At 38.1% G+C, this 23133-nt stretch overlaps 7 protein-coding genes across 8 annotated transcripts; 5 read left to right on the top strand and 2 right to left on the bottom strand.

Moving 5' to 3' along the window:
• Positions 1–817: 817 nt before the first annotated feature.
• Positions 818–1970, bottom strand: LOC108845169 (uncharacterized). The gene has a single exon (XM_018618646.2). The coding sequence runs from the start codon at positions 1920–1922 to the stop codon at positions 1050–1052; it is 873 nt and encodes a 290-aa protein (XP_018474148.1). The 5' UTR covers positions 1923–1970; the 3' UTR covers positions 818–1049.
• A 297-nt stretch (positions 1971–2267) lies between these two features.
• LOC108846025 (thioredoxin H-type 2) lies at positions 2268–3324 on the top strand. The gene is made up of 3 exons (XM_018619574.2): positions 2268–2427; positions 2808–2933; positions 3029–3324. The coding sequence occupies exons 1-3, from the start codon at positions 2338–2340 to the stop codon at positions 3170–3172; spliced, it is 360 nt and encodes a 119-aa protein (XP_018475076.2). The 5' UTR covers positions 2268–2337; the 3' UTR covers positions 3173–3324.
• Positions 3325–4453: 1129 nt separating this feature from the next.
• LOC108862299 (pentatricopeptide repeat-containing protein At1g19720) lies at positions 4454–7531 on the top strand. The gene is made up of 2 exons (XM_018636389.2): positions 4454–7309; positions 7391–7531. The coding sequence occupies exon 1, from the start codon at positions 4583–4585 to the stop codon at positions 7286–7288; it is 2706 nt and encodes a 901-aa protein (XP_018491891.2). The 5' UTR covers positions 4454–4582; the 3' UTR covers positions 7289–7309; positions 7391–7531.
• A 155-nt stretch (positions 7532–7686) lies between these two features.
• LOC108862307 (jacalin-related lectin 3) lies at positions 7687–10437 on the top strand. The gene is made up of 7 exons (XM_018636400.2): positions 7687–7828; positions 7943–8146; positions 8228–8674; positions 8771–9016; positions 9118–9489; positions 9593–9814; positions 9900–10437. Exons 1-7 carry the CDS (start codon positions 7826–7828, stop codon positions 10200–10202), a joined length of 1797 nt encoding a protein of 598 aa, XP_018491902.2. The 5' UTR covers positions 7687–7825; the 3' UTR covers positions 10203–10437.
• Positions 10248–12363, bottom strand: LOC108862325 (uncharacterized). Its single transcript, XM_018636422.2, has 5 exons — positions 11939–12363; positions 11703–11845; positions 11354–11625; positions 11101–11255; positions 10248–11012 (listed from the first exon to the last, which is right to left on the bottom strand). Exons 1-5 carry the CDS (start codon positions 12213–12215, stop codon positions 10423–10425), a joined length of 1437 nt encoding a protein of 478 aa, XP_018491924.2. The 5' UTR covers positions 12216–12363; the 3' UTR covers positions 10248–10422.
• Positions 12364–17788: 5425 nt separating this feature from the next.
• Positions 17789–20605, top strand: LOC108861268 (BEL1-like homeodomain protein 10). 2 transcript variants are annotated; one of them, XM_018635105.2, is made up of 5 exons: positions 17789–17982; positions 18458–19249; positions 19346–19758; positions 19837–19897; positions 19976–20605. In XM_018635105.2, exons 2-5 carry the CDS (start codon positions 18566–18568, stop codon positions 20369–20371), a joined length of 1554 nt encoding a protein of 517 aa, XP_018490607.1. In that variant the 5' UTR covers positions 17789–17982; positions 18458–18565; the 3' UTR covers positions 20372–20605. The 2 variants fall into 2 exon arrangements, with proteins under 2 accessions (XP_018490607.1, XP_056865343.1); XM_057009363.1 differs by lacking the exon at positions 17789–17982 and having other exon boundaries at positions 18175–19249.
• A 235-nt stretch (positions 20606–20840) lies between these two features.
• On the top strand, positions 20841–22785 carry LOC108838067 (uncharacterized). The gene is made up of 8 exons (XM_018611049.2): positions 20841–21073; positions 21174–21266; positions 21366–21444; positions 21543–21621; positions 21705–21744; positions 21821–21955; positions 22053–22190; positions 22270–22785. Exons 1-8 carry the CDS (start codon positions 20850–20852, stop codon positions 22529–22531), a joined length of 1050 nt encoding a protein of 349 aa, XP_018466551.2. The 5' UTR covers positions 20841–20849; the 3' UTR covers positions 22532–22785.
• The last annotated feature ends 348 nt before the right edge of the window (positions 22786–23133 follow it).

The raw sequence follows: 23133 nt of genomic DNA, 5'->3' as shown, positions 1-23133 counted from the left end.
ATTCAATGTTCTTCAATGCAAACAGTAATCATTCTACGGCCAAATGCATATCCGAGAGATTTTGAACAAGGGAGATGAACAGAGAGACAATTCAATTGGTGCTCTTTTGGCATTTTACTTAGAATCCTGAGTCCACAAATGGATGACACGCAATCTCCTTGAACGAATTAGCAGCGTTTCACCATAAAATGTCCCCACACTGTTTCTACGTCGCTCTACACTAGACTCTAATCTATCCCTTCAATATTGATGACTAGAAACTATACGCCCCATAACATAAAAGCTCACAACCACATTGGACCCTTATTCAAATAACGCCACTTGACATCACAATCAATAAGAACTGTTAACTTTTAAAGCTTATGGCTTGACAAAGTAAAAACAGAGGCAGACAAAGTAGTATAGAGGTATATGTATAAGTAACATTACCTAACCTGTGTCAACAGATTCACAAAGTCAAAGTAACAACCACTAGCCTTTATGGATTATATATTTCAGCTCTGTCCCCAACCATCACCTATACCAATTTTCTACATGTTCCTCAAATCATCATCATAGGTGTACCAGTTTTAATACTAAAACACAATTAGGTTATTGAAACTTTGATGAAGCTAACTTCTCCAAATAGCAATTTACAGGCCTTTTAATGAAAATGCAAACTCGAGAAGCAAGGATTGGTATTGAAAAACTTACTTACATCACTAGACTAGTCTTTGATCACAGAGACAATAAACCAAGTAAAAACCCTCTACTTCATCCAACTATATGGTCCTATAATTATAAAGAGGCACACAGGGATTTGGTATTGAAACTCCGATTAAGCCAACTCAAGAAGCAACGATTTGGTATTAAGAACTTCAACTTGCATCACTAGACTATTCTTTGATCATAGAGGCAATCAAGCAAAACACATTTCTTGACCAACCCAAACTATAACGATCCTATAAAACATCTTCCACCATCTAGAGTAACTAACGCTTCTGCAACTTATACACATTGATCAAATATAGTGTATCCAATAAACTTCAAACACTGAAAGATAGACCAAACTAAGTCGACGGGAAGACATCTTTGACAGCAGAAGCAGCAGTCAAGTAATTAAGCGTATTCCTCAGCGTCTCCCTCTCTCTCTTCAACCTAGCCGCCGTGTCCTCAAGCTCCAGCAACGCCTGCTGCTCCATCGGCGCCCCTTCGAACGTGCTCCCCACGAAGAACGAGAACGGAGTCGGGAACTGATTCTTCCTCAGATCCCTCGCCTTCTCCTCCTCCTCCTCCTCCTTCTTCCCGTTCAACCTGTTCGACAACCGAATCACCTCCTTCATCAGAACCTCCACCTCCCCCGCCAGCTCCTCGAGATTATTATTCTCCTCCCCGGACGGCCGATCCTCCAGCCACGTCACCCTCGCGACGAGGTAAGGCTTCGTGCGGACGAGATCCGCGACGCGGAACCGCTCCTGGCCCTTGCAGATGAGGAAGAACCTGTCGTCGACGAGGCGCTCGTGCTTGACGATCTCCCCGACGCATCCCACCCCCGCCGCGGAGCCCGAGGCGGCGTCGGAGTAGACGACGCCGAATCGGAGATCGGACTGGAGGAGGGTCTGCATCATGACGCGGTAGCGGTACTCGAAGATCTGGAGCGGGATGGTGGCGCCGGGGAAGAGGACGAGCGGGAGAGGGAAGAGAGGGAGCTCGACTAGGTCGTCGGATTTGGATGGGTTGTTGGCGTTGTTGTGGTGCTTCTCGGAGAAGGAGGAGGATGAGCATCGGAAGGAGGTTAGCTTAGAGAATCGACGGTTGGTGGTGGTGGTGTTGGTGGTGCGTAGGTAATTAGGCGGGAGAGTTGAGGGTTGGTTGTGGAAGGCGGGAAGATACGGCGGCGTGGATTTGATGGTGGAGTATGAGAGTGAGCTTGGAATCGCCATTAGAGGGTGAAGAGGTCAGTTGTGTTGTGTGGTGAGCCACAAAGGAAGAGATTAATATTTAATGATTTTCTTTATTTAAAATTAAATTATTATCTGTTGAAGAAAAAAAAGTAAAAATCTTATCTGATAGTTTTAGACTTTTAGTTCGTTCGTGTGACCACGTTTGATTTTTAAATATGAGTGGAAGAGAGAGTTCGAACTTGGGACACTGGAGACCTCTTCTTCATCGACAATTTTCCTATCGTGTCTACGTGCATGAGGCTTCAGCGAGCCCACGGCCCAGCTGGATGCCATTTCGTAATAGTATAATACACAGGGGTAATTCTGTCAACATAGTTTCCTCTTTTTATAAGCTAGCTCGCTTGGAGTGTTTGAGAATTTTAGGTTTGCTCAACTTTGTCAGATTAGAGAAGAAATGGCGGCAGAAGAGGGACAAGTGATCGGTTGCCACGCGAATGATGTATGGGCCGTGCAGCTCGATACAGCCAAACAAACCAACAAGCTGGTATCATGCAATTCTGTATTGTTTGATTTTGGTATTTATGTTTTCGTTTTTATTTCATTTCATGCGTGCGATTGGTTGATTAGGGTATCTGTTAGGGTTTAAATTTTGGTTTCCGTTGAGTGAAATAAACGGATTGATTGAAGGATGTGTCAAACATAAATCGATCGATCTGCCATGGAAACGATACATCATTGAAAATCTTCGTTTTTTTAAAATGTTTTAAGTGTCATGTATGTAACCAACCGATCTATTTTTTTTTCTTTGGTCTTGTGTTCTTCATTTCGCATTATTGCAGATCAGAGTCATCCTTATGTTAAAAACATTACAAAGCTTTAGATGATTTAGTATTTTGTAATTGTTTTCATTTTTTTCTTTTGCAGATTGTGATAGATTTCACTGCTTCATGGTGTCCACCATGCCGCATGATTGCTCCAGTTTTCGCCGATTTGGCCAAGAAGTTCATGTCAAGTGCCATCTTCTTCAAGGTGGACGTCGACGAACTGCAGGTCAACACCAATCTTTTGTTTGCACTTATAATTAGTTATTACGTACACCCAACGGCACATGTTATTGTAACCCACCCTTGTGCTGTTTTAAACAGAGTGTAGCGCAAGAGTTTGGTGTGGAGGCAATGCCGACCTTTGTGTTCATCAAAGACGGAAATGTTGTGGAGAAGCTCGTTGGTGCAAGGAAGGAAGATCTTCATGCCACAATAGCCAAGCATACTGGTGTTGCCACTGCTTAATTTCGGTTATGAGACAATAAGTTCCAGTTAGTTTTATTTTAAGTTTCGCATGGAGATTGTAGATGCAGATGAATAATGTCGAAGTTAAGTGATCTCTGACTCTTTCGAGTCTGCAACAATATTATACATAACTAAGACCATGCTTTTTGTTATTTGGTTACTGGCGTTTACTTACCGGATCTGCTTTTCATCTTACAAACAAACTAAACGTCGTGATAATAGTGAACGTGTTTGAGCTACAGAGATGATTTATCTGTGTTTGATTCTCCATGGATGCGGATTTTGTTTAACCAACGGGTCTTGGTTAGTGACACTTGAGGGATAACTTCAATGTGGTAAACCCGTAGTTCTAGCTATTCCTGTTGGCCGCCGGATAATTTGACATTGCCGCCGGATAATTTAACATTGTAATAGTTGATGTTACTCTCTCTTTCTCTCTCTCTCAACGGCGTGAAGGAGAGAAGATAAGAAGCTCCAGTCCAGAGGATTGCGTCAGGGAGACGAAGTCAGACTATTGGCCTTTACCTCAAAAGAAACATGGAAGCTTTCGCCAGCGATGCAGCCACAGATTTCATGGTCTCGTGGAGTTTGGTTTCCAATACTCCAAAGTACTATTTCACTGTATGGATTGCTATCCAGAACAGATTTTTAACTGGAGATCGTTTGTTCTATCAATGTGGATTTTTTGAGGAAGTGTGGTAAAACCTCACGTAGAAAAGTTACTATCAAGTCATTACATACATGAATGAGAAAATAGAGTTAGGTTCCTTGCTGATCAACAAAGACCGCAAGATTTGAGTTATTCTTTTTCAGACTTTTACACGTACGCTATTTGGAGTGGAGCGAAATGGGGGATAAGATTTGGTGAAAAGCATAACTAAGCAACATGCATGATTGAACCCATAGATAAGCAAGTCGTGAAATTGCATCTCCCAGCATGAGAACAAGAGAGGACTCCGTATTATGGGAAGGCCATAGAAATTTCTCGCTTAGATAAGTCTCTTCCCTTTTTTTGATGTAAAGCTAGATAGATTTGGCTCAAACTCAAAACTATAGTAACAGTCACTGTACAAAAAGTTTTTCGGTCCAAAAGACAATACTATAAAACCGAGGAGAACCAGATTCGTTTGCTTTACTCGAATGACTGAAACCGCAGAATTTATTACAAAGCTGTAGAAAAATTCTGAATTGTGAGAGCAGTCATAAGACACGTGTCTAAATCTAATTGCAAGTTGAAATTCTTATCACCAAACGTTTCGTATCATATTTGTAGCCGAAGGATTCCCACTTACCAGGGTTCTAAATCCTTCTTCCTTATCTTCTTCTTCTTCTCGCCGAGCCTACAGTGTATGTAATATCTGTAAACTTTCGCAGAAAACCCAAAGAGAAGACGGAGGAGGAGGAAGAAGAATGGAGAAGCTATTCATACCATCATTCCCCAAAACTTGTTTGAACTATCAGATTCCGACAAAGGTAGAGACTTCACCAGAAACCCATCCAACAAAATCCAGGAAAAAGTCTCTGTCTTTCACCAAAAAGAAACAACAACCAAACACCATCACCCCCGAGGATCAACTCGACTACCTCTGTAGAAACGGAACCCTCCTCGAAGCCGAGAAAGCTCTAGACTCCATGTTCCAGCAAGGAGGAACAACCAAGATGAAGATGAAACGAAGCACTTACCTCAACCTCCTCGAATCCTGCATCGATTCCGGCTCCGTCCACCTCGGCCGTATCCTCCACGCTCGCTTCGGTCTGTTCCTCCCCCAGCCCGACGTCTTCGTGGAGACAAAGCTGCTGAGCATGTACGCGAAATGCGGGTGTTTGGCCGATGCGCGCAAGGTGTTCGATTCAATGCGTGAGAGAAACCTCTACACTTGGTCCGCTATGATCGGTGCTTACTCGAGGGAGCATCGCTGGAGAGAAGTCTCTAAGCTCTTTGTTATGATGATGGAGGATGGAGTTCTGCCTGATGATTTCTTGTTTCCCAAGATACTGCAAGGGTGTGCGAACTGTGGTGATGTTGAGACCGGGAAGCTGGTTCATTCGGTGGTTGTTAAACTCGGGATGACTTCTTGTCTCCGTGTTAGCAACTCGATTTTGGCGGTGTATGCGAAGTGTGGTGAGTTGGGTTTAGCTACGAAGTTCTTTAGACGCATGGAGGAGAGAGATGTGGTTGCTTGGAACTCTGTGCTGTTAGCTTACTGCCAAAACGGTAAACATGAAGAAGCTGTTGATTTGGTCGAGGAGATGGAGAAAGAAGGGATCTCCCCGGGGCTTGTTACTTGGAACATACTGATTGGAGGTTACAACCAGCTGGGAAAATGCGACGCCGCGATGGATTTGATGCAGAAGATGGAGAATTTTGGTGTCACTGCCGACGTGTTTACCTGGACAGCTATGATTTCGGGGTTGATACATAACGGGAAGAGATATCAGGCGTTGGATACGTTTAGGAAGATGTTTTTAGCGGGTGTGGTGCCTAATGGAGTCACTATTATGAGTGCTGTGTCTGCTTGTTCGTGTTTGAAGATTCTGAACTTGGGATCAGAAGTTCACTCTATCGCTGTCAAGATGGGGTTTATGGATGATCTGCTTGTGGGGAATTCTCTGGTAGATATGTATTCGAAGTGTGGGAAGCTTGAAGAAGCCAGGAAAGTTTTTGATTCGATAAAGAATAAGGATGTGTATACTTGGAACTCAATGATAACAGGTTACTGCCAAGCAGAATATTGTGGGAAGGCTTATGAATTGTTTATGAGGATGCAGGAGGAAAATGTAAAACCAAATATCATCACATGGAACACGATGATCTCGGGATATATTCAGAACGGAGACGAGGGTGAGGCTATGGATCTGTTTCAGAGGATGGAAAAAGATGGGAAAGTTCAGCGGAGCACTGCTTCATGGAACCTAATCATTGCGGGTTATATACAAAACGGAAAGAAAGACGAGGCCTTGGAACTTTTTAGGAAAATGCAGTTCTCTCGTTTCATGCCAAATTCAGTTACCATACTGAGTCTTTTGCCTGCTTGCGCTAATCTTCTTGGGGCCAGAATGGTAAGAGAGATACACGGCTGTGTACTGCGGAGAAACCTAGATGCTGTTCATGCTGTTAAAAACGCTTTAATTGATACTTATGCCAAGTCAGGGGATATAGGATACGCAAGAACGATATTCAAGGGTATGAAAACGAAAGACATCATAACTTGGAACTCGTTGATTGGAGGTTACGTTTTACACGGTAGCTATGGTCCAGCGCTTGATCTTTTTGATCAAATGAAGACAGAGGAGATTAAGCCAAATAGGGGAACTCTTTCGAGTATCATCCTTGCACACGGTCTAATGGGAAATGTAGACGAGGGAAAGAAAGTATTCTCCAGCATAGCGAATGATTACCATATTATTCCTGCTCTGGAACATTGTTGTGCTATGGTATCTTTGTACGGACGATCCAATAGACTCGAAGAAGCACTGCAGTTTATCCAGGAGATGAATGTTCAATCAGAGCCACCTATCTGGGAAAGCTTCTTAACCGCCTGCAGAATTCACGGTGATATTGACTCGGCAATCCATGCAGCAGAGCACTTGTTCTCCTTGGAACCTGAAACCCCGCCCACTGAAAATCTGGTATCCCAGATCTATGCCTTAGGTGCAAGACTTGGGAGATCTCTAGAAGGAAAGAAACCAAGGAAAGAAAAGCTGCTGAAGAAACCTATTGGACAGAGCTGGATTGAAGTTAGAAATTTAGTTCATACATTCACGACAGGCGATCAGTCTAAACTATGTACTGATGTGCTGTATCCATGGGTGGAAAAGTTGTGTAGGATGGATGATAGAAATGATCAATACAATGGAGAACTTCTGATTGAGGAAGAAGGAAGGGAAGAAACTTGTGGAATCCACAGCGAAAAGTTTGCCATGGCTTTTGGTCTAATTTCCCCATCGCGTGCACCTAAGACGATTAGGATCTTGAAAAATCTTAGGATGTGCCGGGATTGCCATAATACTGCAAAGTACATCTCTAAAAGACACAGCTGTAAAATATTGTTGGAGGACACTAGATGCTTGCACCACTTTAAGAATGGGGATTGTTCCTGTAAAGATTATTGGTAGAGTGATTAGCCAGGCACTAAGGTACTGTTTAACTTGATTTAATCAGTGGTTTTAATCACATAACCAAGTAATGTATATTCTTACTCGTATATGTTTTTGCAGTTGAAGAGATTACTGAGTTAGTAGCATAGCTTGAGTAAATTTTGGTTGAAGATTGAAGGCTCCTTAACTCCAGTGGTGTCTTGAAGTCATTTTGATACTAATATGGGCACCAGATAGGGAACCTTACCTATTTAGGAATGGTTCAATAGTGCATGTTTTTGTTATCCTGGAAGATAGGATTCTTTCAGAATAGGATTCCGTTTTCCTTCCATGACTTCCCTTGAAAGTGGAAACGCGAATGAGTTGCTTGTAGTGACGTGTATTCCGCAACTTGATTTAATATATTCCAGAAAATGCCCAACCACAAACGTAACCTTTTCTTCCATCATAAATTCCCATCAGATGCCTAAGCTATGTGTTGCAGGAGTCAACTATCTCTTCACTCGAGCTTCTTACTCTTGCTTTGAGTCTTTTGAGATCATCTGAGTCTTGAGGATGGTATTAGCAACATCTTTTGTTTACCTTTTTATTTTTATGTATATGATTTTGCACCTTGAAAACCTCATATTGCAGTTATGACTATGTGAGATTAACTTGAAGTTGTTGCTGCAGAGTGTTCAAGGGAAGCCTGCATCAGTTGGGCCATGGGGAGGCCAAGGTGGTCATGCATGGGATGATGGAACGTTCACCACAGTAAGGCAAATAGTTATAGCGCATGGCTCTAGTATAGACTCCATCCAAGTTGAGTATGACAAGAATGGAAGCTCGTTTTGGTCTGAAAAACATGGAGGAAACGGAGGCTCGAAGTTTGAAAAGGTAAAAACAAAGAGACACTTTCCCTAAACTAATCCTCTATAGTTTTCATAAATTTGATCACCCGTTTTCGTTTGGTTTAAGGTCATACTTGATTACCCGCATGAGTATTTGACCTCAGTACATGGAACCTATGGCAGCTATGACATCTGGGGACATGTATGCGTTCGGTCGCTTACCTTTGAGAGTAACCGCAAAAAGTATGGACCGTTTGGTGTTGAGTCAGGTACATGTTTCTCATTGCCAAAATCAGAGTCGAAGGTTACTGGGTTCCATGGGAAAGCTGGTTCCTATTTGGATGCTATTGGTGTTCATCTTCAACAAATTCCTAAAGAGGATAATCCCTCGTCGAAAATTGTCATGCACGCACATCAAAATGTCCACAGTGGTGACAAGGATTTCGAATATTCAGTGATTCAAGGAAGTGTTGGTCAAAACTTTGACATATTTGTTGCACTCAAGAAGAAAGATTCAACTTTGCCTTCTCATCAACCCCGAGAACACACAGGTGCTGAGATCACCAAACATAAGGTGATTTCAAGACTTTTATGTTAATACATTTCAGGCCTTTCGAATTTTTACCCGGTTTTTGTTTACCAAAAAGAGCATCGAATTTGTTTTTATCAGGTGGTGACAGATACTGAGAAGGTGCAGCCAAAAGTGCAGCCAAAAGCTGGAGGTGGTGTAAAATCATATGGACCATGGGGTGGAGCCGGTGGAATCATATTTGACGATGGGATTTATACCGGTATTAGACAAATCAATTTGTCACGCAGTGTCGGGATTGTGTCCATGAAGGTGTGTTATGATTCTAGAGGACAAGCTGTATGGGGAAGCAAGCATGGTGGCAGGGGAGGATTCAAACATGAAAAGGTGTGTGAATTCAAAATTTCTTTTAAAGTTTGTTTAAACATTTTAATTACACCATATATCACATTCTCTCTGTTTTTTTTTTGTTTGAAAACATTTTGCAGATTGTATTTGATTACCCATCAGAGATTTTAACACATGTAACGGGAACATATGGACCTTTGATCTACATGGGACCTAATGTGATAAAGTCACTTACATTTCACACAAACAAAGGAAAGCATGGACCTTTTGGAGAAGAACAAGGACCTTCTTTTACTCATAAAACGGATGATGGTAAAGTTGTTGGATTCATTGGAAGAGAGGGTTTGTTTCTTGATGCAATTGGTGTTCATGTTATGGATTGCAAGATAAGTCCCCTCAAGCCATCTCCTCACAATGCAATTGTTCCCCATAATAGCTCTGGCGTTGCTGTAATCGAAAATTCCCCATGGGCTAATAAGCTAGTACTTGCAGCAAACGGCCGTGGCGAAGAGGTAACTTGTAGAATAACCAACTGTATTATGGGTTGGTGTATAGGGTTTCAGGATTAACCACCCTATTAGCAGCTTACTTGTTGAGTGTAAATCATTTTCACAGTTTGAGCGTGGAGTCGTCAAAGAACCAACACCGAGCGGGCCTGGACCGTGGGGAGGCCAAGGAGGTAAACCATGGGACGATGGTGTATATTCAGGGATCAAACAGATATTTGTAACTAGAGGAAATGATGCTATCTCTTCGTTACAAGTCGAGTACGATAGAAATGGACAATCTGTTTGGTCGGTTAAACATGGTGGTAACAATGGAGTCTTCACACACAGGGTAAACAAAAAATCTTTCATATATAAAACCATTTTCGTATTTTTTGATGCATCACAACCATGCTGATGTTGAATCTCTCTTGCAGATTAAACTCGAGTACCCAAACGAGACGCTCACCTGCATTTCAGGGTATTACGGACCACTGAATAACTCAGACAATACTAGTGTGGTCAAGTCTATGAGTTTCTACACGAGCCGTGGCAAGTACGGTCCCTACGGTGAGGAGACTGGAACTTATTTCACTTCAACTGCAACAGAAGGAAAAGTGTTGGGTTTACATGGAAGAAGCAGCGCTTACTTGGACGCCATTGGGGTTCATATGCAGCACTGGCTTGGCAACAACACTAAGCCTCAATACAACAGAGCTTCCTGTTTCAAGGTGTACTGAACAATCTTGTCTGCACAAAACAAGAAAAAAATATCTAACCTCGTATGCAGTAAAATAAACATGCGCCTAAACGCATTGAGTTTCCTTTCCAGATAAATAACATTGTTGTTACTATAAACAGATGAGTACGAAAAAAACGCTAGAGAAACAAGATGTGTGTGTAAAATAAAATGTAACAACATTGGCATTTTACATGCTAAATCCTGTTTAATGATAACTATTATGTTGTTCGTGAGTGAACTTTTGCATGTTGCAACACTTCTCTGAGCACAGATGCTATTCGATGAGACATATGATGTTCCATAAACATCTCTTTTACCCTCTCATACCCTTTCTTCCCCATTGTCGTCCTCATCTCCACGTTTGTTGCCAGCTTCACAATGTTTCTGGCAAGAGGTAACACACCGTCTTTACCTGCGTTGTGTAATAGACCAGTTGTTCTGTTCACTACAATCTCCATTGTTCCTCCTGCTGCGGTACCGAGCACAGGAAGCTTAAAGGCCATGGCTTCGATTGTTATTCTACCGAAGCATTCTCCTCTGGCTTGAGAGTTTTGGACAAGAACGTCAATGGCTGCTAGATATGGTGCTACTTTCATTGTTTTGTTGACAAAGTGGACGACTTTCTGAAGTTGCTTCTCTTGAACAAATCTGCGTAGCTCTGTCTCGAATTTCGTCTGTGCGCTCATGTCGCTTCCTACTACCACTGCATGCATTGTTGGTACCTCAAGCTTTTTAGCCCCTTTGATAATTTGTAGACTTTCATGGAAGGCTCGGAGGAATAGATCTTGGCCCTTTCCTCTAGACACACCTGCCATAAAATAATCACCCGTAAAAAAGCAAATTAAGTAAATTCTTGAGGAAATTGAGTATCAGGCAGAATGTGATAGACGGCTTACTATTGATAATGCCAAACAGTATGTCATCACTCTGCACTCCAAGAGACTCTCGAACTTGCTCACGTAGAACTTTCTTGGCGAAACTATCTTCAGCAACTTCCATCAACTCCTTGCTATTTCCTAGGTGCACGACATAAGTTTTAGGCATTTTAATCCTGTGTTACAACAGTCCAAAAAGTAGACACATTAACGCTAAAACCCGAGATAAAGAACAAAACTGAAAACAAGAAGTTGCAAAGAGAGGAAAACAGACCCTAAGCGATCATGAGTTCTGTTCTTCCAGTATTCAGCTGTTGCATGCGAATCAATCATCGCCCCGGCAACAAAAGGGAGATGCTTAACTAAATCCGCCTTGAAATAATGACCTCTCATCTCATGAATCCACCATAGGATCTTGGGAAGAACTTGAGGAACATTGTCCTTGAGTACAGAATCAAGCCATTTCCCAGTAACAGCAGTGTTCAAAACAACCAAATCAGACTTGAGAGCTGTGTCTATAGCTTTCTTACTCTTTGCTGAGATAACCTAAACCAATCAAGAAGATTAAATTCCGATAAGAAATTAAAAAAGAACAATCTTGTAGGAGTAGCTAAATCTCAAACCTTCACTCCTCGATCCAACATCTTGCGTTCCAAAACATTAACCACCTCATCAGCTTCAACTGGTTTCTGATTCGTAGTCCAAACAACTTCAGCACCAACTCCTCTCAACAAAAACGCGAGCTCCATCAACAGCAAAGGCCCACCTAAAACACACACACAGAAAAACTAACTTCATCACTCGAAAAGACACAAACTTGAGCTCGACCCGAGACTCAGGGAGCTTGTATTATCGTCACCTGAGAGGGAGAGCTCGTGAGAGACGAGTAAAACGAGCTTCGATTTCATGAAATCCAGAGGATTTGTCGATGATCGGATCTTCGCGCCGCTGCTGCTGCCTGCCTTCTCCACGACGAATCTTCCGCATCTGTTTCCGTTAACACTGCAGGAATCAAAAGCGGATCTGACGAGAATCATTCCCACGGTTGATACTGATAGAACGAGCAGAATCATCAGTGGCCATCTCTTCTTCTTCTGCATTGTTAACCACACACTCGTTGACGATGGTTTCCCCATTAGTCTCTCTCCGACTAGATTCACCAGATCCTAGGGTTTTCCAAAGTTGCAATCCATCTCTGCGATTCCGAGGATCTCTATGAAGGAAAGCTACAGAAATCGAGAGTGTGAAATTGGTAGTGAGAAGTTGGAGCACTGCCCCCAACTTCAAGCCGTTTTCAGGTAATACGAATGGACTGCCTGTTGTTTATACTTCGGACATGTCGGGTTTTGCTTAATAATGGGCCTAGAAGACCTGATATATTATTGGTTATCCATAAAAGGCCCATCTGTTTTTTTTTCTTCCTCTCGCTATTGGTTTGGTTTTGCTGAAATTTCACAAAGCATGATTTTTAGGGGTGGTGGATCCATTGTCTTATTTTCCAACGTTGTATGTGGCAGTGGCACTAAAGACATTTACTTTTTGTCACACGGCCGTAACTTGTGGCTGTTTAGTGTTACTGTTATAAAGATGTTGGATGTCCATACCATTTATTAGATGTTTGACAACTGGTACAACTTAATAACTTTTTTTTCTTTTCTTTTCAAATTAAAAGTCTTCGTTTCTTGCTCAGACCATTTCCCCATTTTATTTTGGACTTGTTATTGGGTTCACCCCTAGAATGAACCTAGAGGTTCATCCAACAAATAGAAATCACTCATTTCATAATTGATATCTTTTAAATAAGGAAATAAAATATTATCAAGTTATATGATGTTTTTAAAATAAAAATGTTTAAAATAAATAAAATAGTAATATATGGAAAAAAATTAAAAATATTTTAAATCCGTCATCAAAACACTAAGCCTAAACTCTAAAATTTAAATTAAAAACATTAAACACTAAATCTTAAAAATACCAAATCCTTAATCCTAAAAAGAGTTTAGGATTTACCCAAAAGTTTAGAGTTTAGAGTTTAGGATTTAGGGTTTAGTATTTCGATGACGGCGTTAAAATATCTAAATTTCTTTTGCATATACTTGAATTTAGGGTTTAGAGTTTAAGATTATCCAAGGGTTTAGCATATACCCAAGGGTTTAAGGTATACCGTATACTCAAGGGTTTAGGGTTTAGGGTTTATGATTTAGGGTTTAGGGTTTATTTTATCTTTTGAAAATGTTAAAAAAAAATTTTAAATTTTTTTTTGTAACTACTATTATTTTTATTTGTTTTTATTTTATTTATTTTAAATATAATATAACTTGACAATACTTTGTTTCTTTATTTAAAAGATATCAATTGTGAAATGAATGATTCTTATTGGTTGGGTGAACCTCTAGGTTCATTCTAGGGGTGAACCCAAGAATAACTCTTTATTTTGGGGCAAACCATTTCCCCATTTAGTACTAGTAGCATAACCGATTCATGAATCATTATCCTCATCTTAAATTATTATACTCTTCTAAGAAAATTCATCATAGTTATATAGTATAATAATTATTTTATTACACCATCTATCTTATTAAAACTCAAGTACAAAATCATTTTGTTTGGTTACTTGGATAAGAGTATTAAAAAAATTTGGTGTGTTTGGAAACATAGATTGTAGTCTTTTTAAAAAAAAAATTTTGTTTGGAAACAAAGATAGCAGTATTAAACAGAAAAAATAATGAGCTTAAGTTATTAAGTCCATTATAAAAGAATGTTGTCAATATATATATAAGAAAAATACAATACAAAGCCTAATTTGAAATACCAACTCAGATTATGGTTTTTATATTTCATATTAAGTTTTTAAAATATAATATATGTAATTATTTATATGATGATACGTATTAAATACTATTAATTATATGATTACTTATATGATGGTACATATAAAATATGATTAATTATATGATGAAATTATACGATATATAATAATGACTAAGGATGGGTTTTCAGACATCCATACGGGTTTGGTTCTGATCTGTTTGTGTTTCGGGTTTTCGAGGTCAAAGATTTCAGTCCTATTAGGATGTCTCTAAATTTTTGTTTGAGTTTGATTCGGATCTTTGCGGGTTTGAGTTTGGATAACCTATTTAAATTATTTTTAAAGTTTTAAATCACTATATATTTTAAATTTCTCAAAATCTATAAATAAAGTAATATATTACCTATAAATTTAAATAACATATGTCAGAATACCTAAGCTTAACATATCAATTCACTACAAAAAATAGATGAATTGAATCACTTAAATTGCATCACTTAACTAAGTGATTCTATTTTAAGTCACTTATTTATAAATGAGACAAATAAATATAAATTAGCATCAGTTATGATAAGTGATATTAATATTAATTTATTTTGCATCAATTCAATAAAATGATATTTGTTTTGGTACTTTGTATCAATTTACCAAAATTGATACTACAATATAAAGTTACATCAATTAAATAAGTGATGCATTTATATTTTTTTGTTGACATCACTTACTAAACTGATACATAATTTATTTCGCCAAAAAATTGACGCTAACTAAAATTATTGAACTATATTTTTCTTTAACATCAGTTTAACAAAAATGATGTTATTTTAATTTAATTTTGCGTCAAATCAAACATTTAAGTTAATATAAAGATAATTACATCACAACAATGAACTCGTAAATTATAAAATTCCAGAAAAAAGGACCACTATCGTAACCACTAAAACAAATCTCGTTAAGAAAATAGCATAACAACAAAAAGAAAGAAAAAAAGATCACGATCGTTAAGGGATATTTGTTTGTTTAATTTTCTTTTTGCTTTTATTTGATTGGTCATGTCTTCATATAACTGTTTCTTTTTTTTTATAACTTCTTCATATAACTGTTTCAACTTAGGAACAACGTTTATTCTTCTTTTCTCGATAACCAACATCTCCATCTTCCTTTTTCTCTTCCTCTTGCTCTTTCAATTTCTTATATTTGTCAGTTTAAAATCTATGGTACGAAGTTTTTTTTGTCCAGAACAACTTTTCATTATGATGCCGGTTTGGTTTCTTCTTAGGAAGTATATGAAAGTTTATGAGAGGTACTATTTTCATATTTCTTATTTCTTTAATTTGTCAAGTTTTGAGAAAATGATGAACTTATAGGATTTTATGTTTATGGCTTATATATAGATCTTTGGAAGTGTCCAGAGATTAAAGAGGATATACAATACTGATTTGAAGTGCGGAAGAAGAATAGAAGTCTCAGGAAGTCTTCACGCCACGCCACTAACGAGATTGAAATATGGATACAAAGAACAAAAAGAAAAGAAAGAAGAAAAACCTGGATTGAGGAAACTTTCATAGCCAATTCTGTTTATATATTTTACAGTTCTTTTTCCTCTGTAAATTTATCTTCATGTTTCTTTCTTTTTTCATTAGCTTGTATCATCACAGGAAAAAAATTATTAATAAAAAGTTATTTCAATTTTTGTTTATAGAAATACTGTATCACGTTAATAATTAAACTAGTATAAATATTAAACTATTAATTTTTAATATTAATTTAACTATTAATTAATATTATAATTAATTAACATCAATTATTGTAACTGATGCTAATATAACATCTTTTAAAAACTGATGTAATTGTTAGTATCACTTTTCTACAATTGATACATACTAGAATCATGTATAATAAGTGATGTGATTATTTAGTTTTTTCACATCAATTTTCAAATAAAATGATACAAATTATTTGCATCACCACTTTCAGAGTCATTTATTTAAGTGATGCAAAATTCTTTTACATCATTTATAAGTAATGCAAAAATAGAAAATAAATGATGCTAAACAATGTTTTTTTTGTAGTGATTGGTTTGATTTAAAATTTTGGATACGAAATCAATAATTATTTTAAGTATTTTTGGTGATTTGAGTATACTTTAACTATTTTAGATATTTGTTTTTGATTATCTATATACATTTTCAAGTATTTTAAACTAATTTAAAAGTATAATTCTTGATGTTTTATATACGTTAAATATAAAAATAATTAATATATAAGTATATAAATCTATTTTTAGATAATTTCAGGTACACGAATACTTCGGTTCGGATCCGATTCGGTTCTCTAACTAACTAAATTTTGAATAATTCGAATATTTAATCAATTTATGTTCAGGTTTGGTACTATATTTACGGATTGGTATCAATTCTGTTCCTCGGATTCATTTTGCCAAACCCTAATAATTACATGAAAAACAAATATCATCATATTTTTTTAAATATACATCCGAGGAGGTGCAGAGATTAAAGTCTATAATCACTTATTTTAACAACAAGCCAAATAAATATGTTGATTGAAGAGCGAATAAAATAAAACTAGAGAAATACATAGTTTACCAGAGATACTCTATGTGTCGAATTTATTATAAAGAAAATTTTATTAAAATAAATAAATTCAATAATTACAAACAAATAATATATTTCATAAAAGTGAAAAATCTAGTTACATTTTAAAACCAATGAAATCAACCATCTCAGATTTTTATTACATTTAATACTTTCCTCATCAGCTAACTGCCTCTATTATATTTTGAATATAAATCAACATCCACGTGGGAACAAAATCAATAGAATCATCTCTCTCAAAAACTATACATTTGTCCTTTTATACATCACATTGGTGTAGCTATAAAAATAGTATTTACGTATTTTATGCATTACGGAATATGCAAATAGAAACATATACTAATAGACTGAAATATATATAGGTGTATATCTAGCTAAAAAGATATGAAAAAGACAAGAAACTTAGAGAAAATTGGGTATAACAGTAGAGTAAGGAGGGACTCACCAACTGGTTGTTAAGTCATTTAATCCTTCAATTGAACCCACCCACCTTTGTTTTTTCTTTCATCCTCTTCTTCTTTAGACCAGTTTAGTATATTCCTCTAAATATATAGTTAGATTTTTCCTTTTTTATTTTATAATGTTATTTTCATATACTAACATCAAACACTATTCACTAATATATAGTATTAAACCGGGGTTTCTAGCTCAGTTGGTAAAGAGTTCACAGCTGTGAGTTTTGCCACCTGAGTTCGAATTCTGGCCACTGGGGAATTAACATTTCGGCATCGCCAGGGATAGAAGACCGACATGTGGCAACACGTGACTAGTCTGGACCATTTCTGTGAGGCCAAGATACCTCTGTGTAATTCAAAAAAAATATATGGTATTACCATTGCATTATTGCCTTCAAACGTTTTGTTTCTTTTTGTATTTAGTCACTGGTATGCGTCAGGCCAATGACGATTAGTGATTTATATGTTCTCACGTGTTTATATAGGAATGGCTGGCACAAAAAGAATCAATTAATTAATTTACACTCGACTCATAAGGTACAGAAACTTCCACCAGAAAAGATTAAAAATTACAGGTAGCGTTTGTCAAAAAATTCCGGTAGTGTCATTATTTTATTGTTGATATATTGCATAGCCAAGTTTGAATTTAAAAATTTCCGGTGGTGTCATTATTTTATTGTTGATATATTGCATAGCAAAGTTTGAATTTAAAAATTGGGTTGGTGTCTAGATGTCCCAATGATAAGAATATGAAGAATATGAGTTTGTTTAAACCAATGATCAAAAAAAAAAGAGAATTGGTTTTGTTCTTGTGGATTGAATTTTTTTTTTGTTCATTTGGGAATTTCCAATATTAATTGTTTTCCTCTCTCGGGATTGGGTCTCAAGTCTTTTCTTTTTGTCTTGGACTGTTGGAAACTCCTTCGCTTTTGTGTTTCCTGATAGAGCAGCCACATCCACACTCATCACAACAATCTCTCTCTTTTTTTTTGTAGGGTTTTCAAAGTCTCATTTTCTCGTGCAGGTAGTTTCTCTTTTAGTCCAAGTTTTTGATTCTTGATTCTCTATGATTGTTGATCTGCGCTGTATTTATTTTTCTTTTTTTTTACTTTATATTTTTCATATTTTCGACCTTCCTTTTTAGAAAAATTTCCTATGAAGATGAAATCATCAAAAGAAAAAAGAGAAAAAACACTTTACTTTTTTTTATAAGTATGTAATAATTGATCTTTTTCTCTGCTTTTGAGTCACTGAGTTGAGCTACACAACCTCTTTTAGTCTGCATTTTATTCAATTTTTCCTCTTTGATTTACACAAATCCTGAATTAGGTTTTCTGGGTTTCTTTGTTCCTGACCAAAAAAAACCTTTTGCTTTATCAAGAATTTGACCTTAATCCTCAGAAATGTTGTTGCTTTCCAGACTGTTAAGAATTCGCACCAAAAAGATGATTTAACTTCATCTCAGACCACTCTTCCTCTCTTTTATTTTATTTTTGCAGGAACTCCTTTTCCGACCAAACTCATTGAACTAAAGATGGTCCACTGTAACAAAATTCCTGCAAAGTCACTAAAACAAAAGGGCCGTTAAATAAACGAAAAAAAAAACCATGGAGGTTTATTACTCAAGTAATGTCAATTATTACCAGCAAGAACCAATCTTTCTCAACCATCAACAACAACAACAAGAAGCGTCTTCCTCCTCCGAACATGTTCGAAACGAGATGGTTTTCATTCCACCAACCACCGGAACCACCGGAGTAGTAACGGGTCTTCAGAATCTCAACGGCACCGTTTCGAGCAGCGATCAAAGCTTTCACGACGGTCAAGGACTGTCTCTAACCCTCGGCAATCAAATCTCTCTTCCTTCGTTTCACCACCACCAGCAATACCACCACCACCAATTGGGTTTCACCCCGAATAATCCTTCAATCTCGGTTAAAGAAACGCCGCCGTTTAACTTGGAGGAGGAAAAGAGCAAAGAGATGATGTCGTCGTTGCTGTTGTTGTGTCAATCTAATCCTTCCTCCGGTTATGCTGCAGGACTCTACAACAATTATCGGTACAACGAAACGTCGGGAGGGTTTATGATGAGCAGCGTGTTGCGTTCTCGGTATCTTAAACCGGCTCAGAGTTTGCTGGAAGAAATGGTTAGTGTCAAGAAAGAGATGAGAAATAAGAAGAAGAAAGGTCAAGACTTTAACAATGATTCCACCAAGGATACAGAAAGTGGAGAGTTGTCTACAACAGAGCTTCAGAACAAGAAGAACAAGCTTCTGGCAATGGTTGATGAGGTAACTAACTCAACTCACATCTCTTAAAACTTAAGTTCTGAGTATATGCTTTGGCTATAATAGTGCTTTGGTTTGTGTAATAATAATGGTTTGCAGGTAGATAAAAGATACAACCAGTACTACCATCAAATGGAGGCATTAGCTTCATCGTTCGAGATAGTAGCAGGATTCGGAGCATCTAAGCCTTACACATCAGTGGCTCTCAACAAAATCTCTCGCAGTTTCCGCTCTCTCCGGGACACGATAGAGGAGCAGATTCAGATCGTCAGAGAGAAGCTTGGGGAGAAAGGAGGAGGAGAGTTGTCGTTAGATGAGCAGCAGCAGCAGCAAGGAGGAGGAGGAGGAGAGAGGATACCGAGGCTGAGGTACTTAGATCAACGGTTGAGACAGCAGAGAGCTTTCCATCAACAGATTGGAATGGTTCGACCGTCCTGGAGGCCTCAGAGAGGTCTCCCTGAGAACTCTGTCTCTGCTCTTCGCGCTTGGCTCTTCGAACATTTCCTTCATCCGTATGTGTTTTTTCTTTTCTTCTCTCGCAAGTCACAGCCTTTTTTTGAGTTTAAAGATTACAGAACGTTTATTTGTAGATATCCGAAAGATTCTGAGAAAATGATGCTTGCAAAACAGACAGGACTGTCTAAAAACCAGGTAAAAAACTGAACTTTTTGGTAACTTTCGTGTTCTGTTTTGAGTCATCTTACTTTCTCTGATATGTAATTTTTTTAGGTTGCTAATTGGTTCATAAACGCGAGAGTTCGTCTATGGAAACCGATGATCGAAGATATTTATAAACAAGAGTTTAGTGATGAGTCTGAGTTACGTATCTCCAAGTCTTCTCAAGAACCTAACATCACAAACCAAGAAGACTCCTCGTCGTCGCAGCAGCAACCGGAAGATAACAATAACACCGCTTATCCATCTGCAGACACAGCAAACATTGGCTTCTCATCAGATGAGCCAAAACAACAAGAGGTGAACCGGTCAGGGGATTACGAGACGCTACTGAACAACTATCAAGGGTATGTTATGGAGGAGGATTACCGTTACAACAACATTGGCGGGAACAACCAGCAAGACAGTAGATTCTCCAATGCCCATCACTTGCACGACTTTGCTGTTTGATAACAAGAGGAGGGCATTGATTGTTGAAGCGCAAGGAATGTGCTTGTTTTGCAACTTTATAGTTTAGGCATATATAATACACACCACCCATATCTGTGGGGGGCATATAAAGCAGATATGTAGGTTTCTTTTGTGTATAAACCCCCAAATATTGAGATATTGATGTGTGTATATGGTTCAAGGTGGTGGTGTAAAGAAATACTCTTACAAAAGTGTGAACACCATTTCATTTAACATGTTAGAAAGATTTGAGAGCTCTTTTTCATAACTCAAGTGCTAACAACACAATGCCGATTCAATAACATGTGACCCGTATCTTGTCAGAGACGATCTTTTCGATTGGCTTTCTGATTCTATAATTATTTACTGGATCATAGAAACGACGCGCTGTTCGACGTTCTGTAAACGAAACGGCGCTCAGTCCCCTCTCTTTTTTTCAACAGGGACTGCATAAAGTGTCATCGTGAGTCCACCTCCGATGTCAATGGAGGTTTTTCAGTTGACGCCGGAGATTCCTCTCCGTTTCAATCCTACACCACTAAACTTCTCCAATCGTAGCAGAATCAACTTCTGCCGGCCGTTATCAGCAACCAGCGACTCTCGATTCGGTACACCGGATTCAGAGTCCCGGAACCGGATGTTCATTCTCGGGACGGGATTCGTCGGAGGATTCTTCGCGGAAAAGCTCAAAGAAGCAGATTGGTAATGCTATCAATTTCTCTCTTCTTCATATGATGATGAATTGATAATCAATCAGATATTTATAGCTCTTTTTCACACACTCTTGTTGGTGGTGGTTCAGGTTGGTTTCAGGGACTTGCAGGAGTGAATCGAAGAAGAAAGAGTGGGAGAAGAAAGGAATCGATCTTCACCTATTTTCTGCTGATTCACCTCAGTAACACATCACTTTTACTCCATGTTAGTAGTAGTAGTAGTAGTAAATCTCTGAATCTGATTTTTTTTAATTTGGTTTACTTGTTAACCAAATAATCAGATGGAGGTTGCTAGAAACAGTGAAAGATTACACTCACCTGCTCGTTTCCATTCCACCTCTAGCTGACATTGGTGATCCGGTTTTTACTTTTCTTTCCTCTGCCTTTTTTTTTTATCGTATCTCTTTTTGCCTTAACTGACTTAAACTGACAAAAGTTTATCTTGTTTTGGTCAAAAGATGTTGCGGAATGTAGAACTTGTCAGAGAGAAGCTCTCGAGTGGAAATCTTCAATGGCTTTGTTATCTCTCTTCAACAAGTATGTAAAGAACCTGCTTTTCTTCTTCTTCTTCTTTTCTTTGTTTTTTTTTTTAATTTGGGTTAAAGATTGATTTCTTGTAGGTGTTTATGGAGACTATGGTGGTGCTTGGGTCACTGAAGAGTACATTTTTTTTTTTTTTTCTCATACTGCTGCTCTTTTTTTTGTCATAATGAGTCTAAATCAATCAATCTTGTAGTGATCCCCCTAATCCTAAAACACAGTCAGCTAAGATAAGGCTAGCTGCAGAGGAAGGATGGTTGAGCTTGGGGAGTGATCTTGGTCTTTCTACTCAAGTCCTTCGACTTGGTGGTATCTATGGACCTGGTCGCAGGTTGTCTTTCACACCTTCTGCTTCTTCCTCTTATTGCCTCCAAGGAATTAGTTTTTTAAAGACTGACTCTCAAAAAGGAAATGTTTTCTTGCTGCAGTGCGATTGACACTTTGTTAAAGCGGGAGCATTTGTCTGAAACTCAACTGAGAAGAGCGTCCCGTAGATTCACCTCCAGAGTCCATGTTCAAGATATATGCCAAGCTCTTCAAGCTTCCATTGAAAACCCATCATCGAGGTATACATATACATGTATAGGTATATGCTACTTCATGTTCAGTTTGTTTGTGAAATCAAATATGACCTTTTTATGGCAGAGAGATCTACAACATCGTCGATGATGATCCAGCACCAAGAGAAGAGGTGTTCCAATACGCCTTGGAGTTGATTGAAAAACGTTGGAAAAGGAAGATCGAAACGAAACCGTTTCTGTATGAGTCTCGGGAGCAGAGTTCACTGAGAGGCGAAAAACGAGTTAGTAACCAACATATGAAGGATAAACTAGGAGTCAAATTGCTCCATCCTTCGTACAAGTCGGGACTACAAAGCATTGTCGAGAAGATGGACAACCCGTTTTAAGCACGGATCAGGCGGCCAAGACTGCTGAATCACGACAAGAAAGTGCATGGCATCAGTCTGTGAGAATTACCATTATTAGATTTTGCATCAGTTCCCATAGATGATGCCATTTCTGAAACGTTTGGCATCGTTTAAATATCATCCCTGGCTAAGGGGCTACTCCACTTGGAGCTAATGGAACCAAAGTGCCATTTCATAAAAGACTTGGACCTGGAGCTTTTGGTGCTCGATTATAAATTCTACATATTTTTATCGTCACCATTTAAAGAAGGCTACAGTATTTTATTAGCTAAAGGTCAAATGATTTTTCAGATTATTGAAAAAACACGTGATATATATAACATGCAATGCTAACTGATTAGATTTTTCTACTTTATATAAGTTCAAGGCAAATCAACATTTAAAATGTCAAATATATACAAGAGAGAAATTATCCGTGATTCTAAAATCTATATATATATATATAACAAATTCAGCAACGAAGGACTCAACAGACCAACTAGGATTCCTTCCGAATGATTGAAACAGAGGCATGTGAAGATGCTACGTGTAACACATAGATTGGGATCCAACGGCTGCGAGCAGTTTCAAATAGTTGACGG

This window comes from Raphanus sativus, chromosome 1 (genome assembly GCF_000801105.2).
Source record: "Raphanus sativus cultivar WK10039 chromosome 1, ASM80110v3, whole genome shotgun sequence".
Lineage (NCBI taxonomy): Eukaryota > Viridiplantae > Streptophyta > Magnoliopsida > Brassicales > Brassicaceae > Raphanus > Raphanus sativus.
This window is presented reverse-complemented; position numbering and strand designations above follow the sequence as displayed.